The sequence below is a fragment of the Callionymus lyra genome, chromosome 8 (assembly GCF_982586985.1).
Source record: "Callionymus lyra chromosome 8, fCalLyr1.hap1.1, whole genome shotgun sequence".
In the NCBI taxonomy this organism is placed as follows: domain Eukaryota; kingdom Metazoa; phylum Chordata; class Actinopteri; order Syngnathiformes; family Callionymidae; genus Callionymus; species Callionymus lyra.
In genome coordinates this window covers 17,847,789-17,857,606 of record NC_141825.1, presented here as the reverse complement: position 1 = coordinate 17,857,606, position 9,818 = coordinate 17,847,789, and the positions used below count along the sequence as shown (strand labels likewise).

The window sequence follows — 9,818 nt, the reverse complement described above, 5'->3', positions numbered from 1 at the left end:
GTGAGTTCTTCTACTAGAGCGGGTCAGAATTCTCGCTGCAGAGTTCTGAATCAACTGCAGGCGAGACAGATCCTTCTTGTTAAGACATGAAAACAAACTGTTACAATAGTCCAGACGAGAAGAAACAAACGCATGGATTACAAGCTCCAGATCATGTTCCGACAACATTTTCCTAAGTTTAGAGATTTTTCTCAGTTGAAGGAAACAGTTTCTGGTCAGTTTTCTGCAGTGTTGAACAAGAGACATGTCTTTATCAAATACAACACCCAGGTTTCTCAGGCTCAGTTTGACAGACTGACCTAAGTCACCCAAGTACTGACTCAACCCTGGAATCTTATCATCAGGAGCAATCACCAGTGTTTCAGTTTTGTCCACATTTAGCTGTAGAGTGTTTTCACTCAGCCATTGTTTGATTTCTAGCAAAGATAGGCTCTTTTAACATGAAGTATTGGTGCTGTTCATGTACCGCCCAACAACGAAAACAACAAATTCCATGTCAAATGTCTGTTTTTAAAGAATTTGTTAGATTGGAATCTTTCTTATCGTAACCAAGAGTCGATATTTAGATAATTAATCCCTATTCCTTTAAAACATCCACCATAATAATTCAGTATAGCATCTTCAACATTCTGTGACAAAGAATCTGCGTATTGTATTTAAAAGTGATGCCAAGATAAAATGTCTCGGCCTCTGTCTGACTATAGTTACATTTGAACGTACTTTCCTCTCCAAAGAGAGAATTCAGGCATTTACCTCGACCCTGTCTGACTATAGACACTACAGCCCTTTCGCTGACATTTTGCAGCAAATCACCAAATGTCACGTTCATCGCTCCGTGTCATTTTTCTGACTTTATTCCTTTTGAATGTGAAACTTGTATCTTAAATAACACGAGTTGCCTACATTGATGTGCATCGTTGGTTGGTTTTTATTTGAGGTCATCAGTCGGATCAGGACATAGTTTTCTACGTTATTCCTAGGAAAAAAAACACAATTGCTTGGAGTGATTTCATCCATGTTAATCTTTGTATCCTTTGTCTTTGTTATTTTTTCTTTGATCCATCTTCTTTATTTTTAGTCTTTGAGTGTGTCATCTTGCACTTTCTTTTTATAGAAACTTTGTTCTTGTTTTTTATGAATCTATCATCTCTGTTGCTGTTGGAAGAACATTCATCCATCCATCCATCTTCGTAAGAGATAAATTAATATTAAATTAAAAATAAGAATGAGAACACAAAGGCAAATGTGTTATAATCAGGTTTAGGTTAGTAACTTTGAAATATTAATTAGTTACATTATGAGTTACTTGGAATCTCAGTTACTCACTTACTTAAAGTAACTAGTTACCAGGGAAAGTAACTCATTTGTAAGAGAGGCATAATAATAATAATAATAATAATACGTTTCCGGGCCAATGTAAATTTGGATTCTGTAATCAATTATGACAAAAGATTAGAACAATAAATGAAATTAACAAATACAGTTTTTTTTACTTTATAATGCATTACTCCCAACAATTGGTTAGAATAAAACAATTCACAGTTATTTCCGAAACTCCTTGTGGTCCAGAATAGAGTAGGGAAAATGTTAGATCAACCAAACTGTGCATATATGTACTATATATACAAGTTTATCTTCATGCATGATCAATCTATGTCTATGTGACTAGAAGAGATGCAGTTACAATCAAAATGACTAAAACCTGCTCACCTAGAAAATAAAGTTATTATTATACGTTTTCTAAAGACTTGAAAACATGCAGTAGAGCGAATATTCTTGGAAGCTTGAAGTCTGCTCAATTAAATGTGTGTTCTAGATTCTTATTTTACGGCTGTTATTTGTGTGTTGAAAGAGTTACACAGGAGTTTTCCCCAAAATTAAAAAAGCCCCTTAACAAGAAGGTACTGTAGGCAAACAACTGAGGAAACGATCAAAAACCGAGTGAGAAAAAGCTGAAATAAATAATAAAGTTAGTAATGACAGAGGGGGAATATGAGAGAGCCCAGGATGAAAGCGTTACTTTGGATTTGGAAAGTCTTTTTTAACAAGGACTCGTTGGAAACAGAAGGTACTTGAAGTGAAAGCGACCCTGAGCTGTTCTTATCAATAGAGACAGGAAGTATGGGGAGTTGAACCATTTCAATCCCGCTGCCTTCACAACCGTCAAACTTTTTGAAACCGGATCTCGGGCCAACTATGATTTAGACGCACACACGCAGTCACACCTGAACTCTTAGATACACGTTATCCATTTATTTTGGATCAAATAAAAGATATGCTCAGAGTTAACACGGCATCAACTTTCAGTGGTTTAGTGTTAGATATGAGACACCCTGGATGGATAACCTGTGTATTATGGGAAGCATTGATGGAGATAAAGCGCATTAAAACAGGATTTGCATGAAAATAGCCACAGTTTTTCCTGCAGTCCTCGCCACCATTCAACTGCGCTGCCCTTTGCTAAAACCTTTTCCAACAGCTCCCTCTACTGGCGAGAGCGACTGCAAACCAGGCACACGGCCATGACCTCTGCATTTTGTGCTCACCTGTGAGTCGATGCTGCTTTGTGCTCACACGATTGGTGTACTGGACTCCGCAGCAGAGGTGAAGCATTGCAAACATGGTGAGGATCATCACGACACTCTGAAGCAGCAGAGTGAGCTCAAACTGCTTCCCTATCCTGCGAAATAAGGGACATCTTTAAATATACTTGTGTTTATGAGAGATTATAATGCATTAAAAAAAAGGTCACACTGTGGTTTTATATAGTTACTCATCTACTAAAACAAACAAACAGTAGAAAAAATTGATTAATATTTTATACAGCCAGAATCACTTGCAAAATTATTATTTTTAATAAATCGGTGCATCTTGTTTCGGTTTAATTTTGACTAAATTAAGAGGCAAAGGGACTTAAAATAAAGTGGTTTGGATATTTATTTTATTTTGGTCTAACTTTGTTTGGTCACTTCCTGTTTTCTACATCTCTCTCCCCATTGATAAATAGATGGATTGATCAGTATTCCTGACTAAATAATTCCATGTGTTGGTAATTGGCTCTGTATCTTTTCCTATAGTATTCTGTAATTTCTTGTTGGTGTTAGTTATTAACCCATTAGTATCCGGTACATACATGAGTGTATAGGGTTGTTGTTTGGTTTAGTTTTTGTTCACTTTTTATATTCCTTGTTCCAGTTTTGTATCCCGTTTTATTACCGGATTTGAGTTTTTGGTTTTTTATACATTTTGTGAGAAATTGTACTTTTGATATTGGACTCTTTTTGACATATTGCACTATTTATTTTATTTCCGATATTCGACTACCAGTTATTAATGAGTAACTTGATTCTTTATTGTGTATGAGATAATGGACTCTTGTTAATTGTGTTTTTGGACTCATTTTTTTTACATTAAATTATGCAATATACAAAATATTGTACCTGTATAGTATGATGTCAAATGTATTACATCGTTAAAGCAGCAATATGTACTGCAACACTTTTAAATGAATATTTTTACACATGTGTACATGTGTGCTTCCATTTTTGAAACGCTGAGTAGACAGAATTTTCAATATTATCACTTAAGAAAAAGGAATAAGTGAAAACGTCAGACTTTGTGTTTTAAACATGTACATTTATTTTTCTGTCCAGTTTGTGTGCTTTCTCACCAGAAAAATATGCGCAGTATGTTGGCGATGAGCAAGACCAGACACACTCTGGTGGAGAAGCCCTCACTGTTGTTGCTCCTCTGGATCTCCTGGTACTGGGGGACGTACGGCAGAGCACCCCCAAACACCATGAGGCAGGAGGCCAGCCAGGAGAGCAGAGACCAAGACTCCTCCATGTCGCCCTCCTGCAGGATTTCCTCTGAATCCATCACTCCGGGCGACGTTCAGGGGACGTTAGAAGGAAATAAAGCTGACCTGGAAAGAGAGAGGGGCAGTGACTTAGTCGCAGTGTGACTTAGGGGCCTCTTAAGAGACTGACCACGATCGACAGAATTCCAGACGACAATCCAATTACAGCAGAAACAATGGTGGCAACACAACAGACGTTATACTGTGAAATCCGCTTACAGTATATGCTGCCCGGTCTGGGGTCAAAAGTTCCACCGGAAACTCATTGATTCCCATATAAATTAATCTCAGGATAGGAAATAGGATTCAACGGACATAAAAAGGTTGCGTCTGTTGGTGGTTTTTTGGTGATAAAGGGAAGTGACACACGAGTCCTCCTGTGATGTCACTTCATGGAAAACAGGTTTGATATCTGATGGAGAAACTCTGCGTGGAGAGTCATGTTGAAACCACAGTTGTGAAATAAAAAGTCCCAACAAACATGTTCCTCAAAACGTACATTTCCAAAGTCACTGTTTTGTTAACACACCTATGCAGTATAAAAGAGGCTCAGACATTTAAATGCTCTCTTATCTTGCAAATAGCATCGATTTATGCACGAGTATCACACAATGGGCTTGCTTAGCCATTTCTTGTGTAAGCCTTGAAAATAAACAAATTAATCTTCAAATGTTTATACAATTGCTCGGGGGTAGCAAAAGATGAATGGCCTTGTTTGTGTTGAGGACACACAACTTCCCTCCCGGCTATTTGCTAATGACTAAAGCTGTGTCGGTTCAGCCGAAGATAAACTAAAGACTTTTAATGCCTTCAAAGGGTTCTGAGGTCATATTGTTACAAGACTTCCTCTTGTTCTCCTGGAGTAAATGTTACAGTGGGTTGATAAATAAAGACTTTTTAAAAGGTTGATGGTTAATTATATATATATATATATATATATATATATATATATAAAAAGCTGTAAAGGGGTTTGATGGATCCGTGGAGACTCTCAGGCTCCATGACATGATCTCCTTAATCCTCAAACTCATTCCTCAAAATCAAGGGCTGTCCCAATACTCAAAAGTTGAGGAATGAGGACCAAGTGTGAGGGCCATAACTTCCTCAGTTTTAAGATTCTTCATGATCGTCCTTGGTAGTAAGTGGTAGTCCCAGAATGCCTTGCACATCAAGACTGAAATATATGGCGTTGAAAAACAGGAAAAACTGGGCTAAAAATGTAAGTATTTTCTTTGTCAATAGAGATGTAAAAATGACTTAAACCACACAGTTGTCTTAGTGCAATGTCATTTTTTAGATTATACTTTTTTTATACAACTCACTTTAAAAAATGTTTTTAACGTCTTTAGCCAGATTCAGCCAAGTTAGTGTTGAGATATTAGAAGTTTATTTATACAAGATGTATTAATAATACGCCGTAATATCTAACGGTAAGCTAGCGTTTACCGTGCGGTTTCGTCAAGACAAAGTTACCTAGTAAGTAAGTAAGTAAGTAAGTTTTATTTATATAGCGCTTTTCCAGACCAGGGTCACAAAGCGCTTAAACAATCAAATCAATATTCAATAAAGTATATACTTTAAAGGTAAAGATAAAACTGAGAACAACACAGGAGTTCCAGAAAATCAAGGAAAAGCCTGAACAAATAAAAACGTCTTAAGATGTTTCTTGAAGGAGTCAGTAGATCCATCAAACACAGAGGGAGAGGAAGATCGTTCCAAAACTTAGGAGCAACAGTCTGGAAGGATTTCTCTCCTCTGGTCCTGAAACGTGTGCGTGGAACCATCAGTAGATTCTGATCCACAGACCTCAGAGCCCGAGCTGGGGTGTAAGGCTGGATCAGATCAGTGATGTAAGGAGGAGCCTGACCATGAATAACTCTGAAAGTAAGAACTAGAATTTTAAAGTTGATCCTGAAAGAAACTGGAAGCCAGTGAAGAGTTTTAAGGATCAGAGAAATGTGAGTTCTTCTACTTGAGCGGGTCAGAATTCTCGCTGCAGAGTTTTGTATCAAATGCAGGCGAGACAGATCCTTCTTGTTAAGACATGAAAACAAACGGTTGCAATAGTCCAGACGAGAAGACACAAACGCATGGATTACAAGCTCCAGATCATGTTGTGACAAGATTTTCCTAAATTTAGAGATTTTTCTCAGTTGAAGGAAACAGTTTCTGGTCAGTTTTCTGCAGTGTTGAACAAGAGACATGTCAAATAAATAAATAAATAATAAATAAATAGTAAAGAATATCGTTAAAATAATAGCTAGAGTATTCTACTACACAAGTCCAAAAATAGCATGGATTAAAATAAAAAAATCAAAAAAATGTAGACTAGTGCATAATTTAATGAGATTAATCAAAAGGTTTTAAAGCTTTTTTATGAATTAAAATATGAATTAAAAAGGAGAAAAAATAAATTATTTGTGGAAAAAAAGCACTATAGCGTTTTTTCTTCACCAATGAGCACTTTAAGTAATAGAAAAACACTATTAAACATAGTCTAAAATGTCATATTGAAGCACTCATGTCTAGTTTTTGGTATTTCAGAACGTTTTATTGAAACCTTTTAAAATGCAAATAGAACTCCCTAAACTGACCTAAATCCTATTATACGTTCCTAGTCCCTTTGTTAAAATTCCTAAAACTTTCATTTAGACATGTTCCACGCCTTTCGAGTTTTTTTCCTTTCACCTCCTTAATGCGTGAAAATATGAAAACCATTCAAGCTTATTCCATCTATTAAAGGTCGGGTCCAGGGGGCAGCACCGATGAAGCAGAAGCCCAGCTTCCACTCCTCTTATAAACTTCCTCCAGCTTCTCTACAAAATATCAACACTGCTCCTCAACAGAGATGGAGAAGAAACACCTCGCCAGGAAGGCATCCAAGAGACAAGATCCCCTCAATAAGGATCACCAGCTGTTCTATTTGAGCCTCTGGTGGATTGCCAAATTGTTCTTCATGTATTGAATTAAATATTGATTTATTTCTGCCAGAACATGGGAAAAAAAATTGAATATTAACCAATAGTATGAACAGTCCTTCCTTTGGCAATGATTTTCTAAACCGTACTTTAAGCTTCAGTGACACTATCCAAAAACTGAAGCGGTCAGCTGGATGTGAAACCTGAGGCACCACAGATATTCCACATTGGTCAGCTGTAATTGAAGACCCTGGCAGATCTAGACCAGACACACAACTGTGGACCACCGTCATTCATTCAAAAAAAAAAGGAAAGATTCAACAAGTAAGAGTTAAACATTCGTTAATGAACATATCATCTACAAGTGTCTGCAAACTATTTAAAGGTTAAAACACCTCCAGCTACACGGGAAGATGTGTTGTGTAAGCAAGACATTTCTGGACGGGGTTGGGCAGCCAACAAAAAAAATCCACCCTAATTTGTTAAACATGAGGATAAAACTTTTTGTGACACATGTTAAAAGACTTAATCCTCATGTGAACAAGCATGTAGTGAGTGTTTGTGTCAGTCTAGTGAGCGAGTGAATACAAAAGTGAATTAAAAAAAATATATATATATATTAAGGGTCAGACAAGCGTTTCCAATTCCGATCACAGAAGAAATCTTGACGTGTGTCCATCATCGAACAACATGTGACATGTATGAGTCTTACCTTCATCCACACGTCTCTGCTGCAGACTCAAAACATGACTTAAAACTTTCTAATCTCATCTCACAGGGAGGAGGCGCGTCACTACACGACCAAAAATTCAACCTACAAATTGATATTCTGCGTCATTCTGTGAACGAGCGCATCTAAGTTTCTTCTATCGACGACGTTAGAGTCGTGTTTTAGTTACGCGCACACACACAATAGAGCAGAAAAAATAATCCCAAACAATTTGCGGCGTGCCTTAATAACTCAATTTCCCACAAGTCAGTGCGATGTGGAGCAACTCTCGCGAGATAACGCGCGCTTTCAAACAGCTGACCTGTACGTGGGCGGTCTATACAACAGTTAGGGACAAAACATAAATTAAAAAAAACGTCGTACTGTCAACCATTTGGAAGAAATAACCGGCTGTTGAATATACATTACACGAAAAAATGGCGGAAACAGACCCTAAGTCGGTGCAGGACCTCACTAACGTGGTGAGTCTCGGTCGTGATCGCAAGCTAAGTAGCATTAGCATTTCTGGATACATTCACAGGGGTGCAGTTGTTGCTAAGCTAGTGCTAGTTAGCTGAAGGTTTTTAGCTCGTTTAGTTACTAATGTTTATTGTTGGTAACAGTAAAACTATACACTGTGTTATTATTAAGTAAAACATGTCCCGGGATATAACATGGATGCCTAGTATTATGCGTCGGGAGTATCCAATGAGAGAACATGATGTGTTGTCTGTTGTTGTGTTGCTATGAATGAAGTAGTATATTGTATTCTTTGGTGTTTTAACTAAAAATCCACTTGTGAGTTGTTGGAGATTAAGTTTAGACGATAGTGTGTTGCTGTCAGCGTTGTTATGGTGATAAGCTGGCGTCATCTTTTGAGGGATCATAGCAAACATTTGGTTTTCCATCACTTTTACCATTTTTTAAACCTATAAATTAAACACATATTTGTCTCTTTTTTTGTGTCTTTTTTTTGTCCTCATGTTTCTGGTTTGACCCATAGGTCCAGACATTGCTGCAGCAGATGCAAGACAAGTTCCAGACCATGTCGGACCAGATCATCGGGAGGAATATCCTTTTTCACTCCATTTATAGATGAAATACTCACCCTTTTTTTCCTCCACTATATTATGCTCCTTAACTGCTTCTTCCACTCGATGAGATGAGCACACGCATCGACGACTTGGAGAAGAACATCGCGGATCTGATGACCCAGGCCGGTGTGGAGGAAATCGAGGCAGCACCTGAAAAGCCTAAAGAGAATCAGGGCTCATCATGAAGGTGAGATGAAGAGTTATTACATTTATTTGTTCTCAGTTAATCACTTCTAATATTAAAATCCATGACAATGTGTAGATGTATTTTAAGTGTTGACTTTTGTGTCTTGCAGGATAATCAGCAACTCCGTGGAGTTGGATATTCAGGAAGAGCGAAATTATCCCTAAAAACCTACATTTTGTCTTTGTGTGATTTGCCTTTTCTATATTGAATATTGTGATAAATGGTTATACTAGTCTATAAGAACCGACACGGTTGTTCGAGATCGTAGTTTGACGTGAAACGACACCCCCAAAACCCGAGATCCCTGAATGCTCTCCTGCAAGATAGTTTTGTGCTCGGACCCCAAGCTTTTCCCATATGTTTTAAGGATTGTCGTGAAATGATGTGGACACTTAGCCTGAACAAAAGGTACTCGCGCCTTACAGGATCTCTACTAACACAGGAGGTGGGCATGTGTGGTGTTTTCAGAACAGTTGTTGCATTCCAATTTAACAGGTTTTTGTTCTGTACAAGCTATTTAATACAATGTAACATATTAAACGATAAAAACATGATTTCCTTGAGCTTCATCATTGGTGAATATTAAAGATTAGTATCGGTCGCCTAAAATAAAAGTCTATTAATGGACCACTAATGTGAGCAAGTTTGTGGAGCTACAGTATATTATGAATCCACATAGAAACTCGTTCTCTGGCTTTAATTATTAGCGTTAGGAATGAAATATATTTTACTGAAAGTATTTAAATGTTTGCAATACATTTACCAGAAGTTGTTTATGAATCATGTTTGGTTCTGGATTATTTACCAATAGATCATATTTGTTTGAAACTACTTTTTGGACCAGATGTGTCAAACTCAATCACACAGGGGGCCAAACAATTATGTTAACCAAGCTGTCCATCACTGTCTGATTTCTATATTCATCCTTCTGGGCTAAATTAATATTATCTCAGGATTTGTCCTATGAATCACAAAGTAAATTCCTTTTTCCCCACCGTTATCATCTCTGGGTAATTGTTGTCGATATGGAATGTTACTTAGCCTTTAATAA

At 37.3% G+C, this 9,818-nt stretch overlaps 2 protein-coding genes across 4 annotated transcripts in view; one reads left to right on the top strand and one right to left on the bottom strand.

Annotated features, from left to right (window-relative positions):
• LOC148073873 (solute carrier family 66 member 2) overlaps window positions 1-7,714 on the bottom strand; it is a 70,345-nt gene extending 62,631 nt beyond the window's left edge. For 2 of the 3 annotated variants that reach the window (XM_087796843.1, XM_087796845.1), the window contains exons 1-3: window positions 7,490-7,714; window positions 3,671-3,925; window positions 2,547-2,680 (exon numbers count right to left, since the gene is read on the bottom strand). In XM_087796843.1, coding sequence (XP_087652969.1) covers window positions 2,547-2,680; window positions 3,671-3,879 — 343 coding nt within the window. In that variant the 5' untranslated portion in view covers window positions 3,880-3,925; window positions 7,490-7,714. Of the gene's footprint in view, window positions 1-2,546; window positions 2,681-3,670; window positions 3,926-4,078; window positions 4,188-7,489 lie in introns of those variants that run through there. The other variant, XM_087796844.1, reaches the window with a different exon arrangement.
• Window positions 7,715-7,789: 75 nt separating this feature from the next.
• On the top strand, window positions 7,790-9,321 carry hsbp1b (heat shock factor binding protein 1b). The gene is made up of 4 exons (XM_087796846.1): window positions 7,790-7,968; window positions 8,490-8,556; window positions 8,641-8,767; window positions 8,877-9,321. The coding sequence occupies exons 1-3, from the start codon at window positions 7,924-7,926 to the stop codon at window positions 8,763-8,765; spliced, it is 237 nt and encodes a 78-aa protein (XP_087652972.1). The 5' UTR covers window positions 7,790-7,923; the 3' UTR covers window positions 8,766-8,767; window positions 8,877-9,321.
• Window positions 9,322-9,818: the final 497 nt, after the last annotated feature.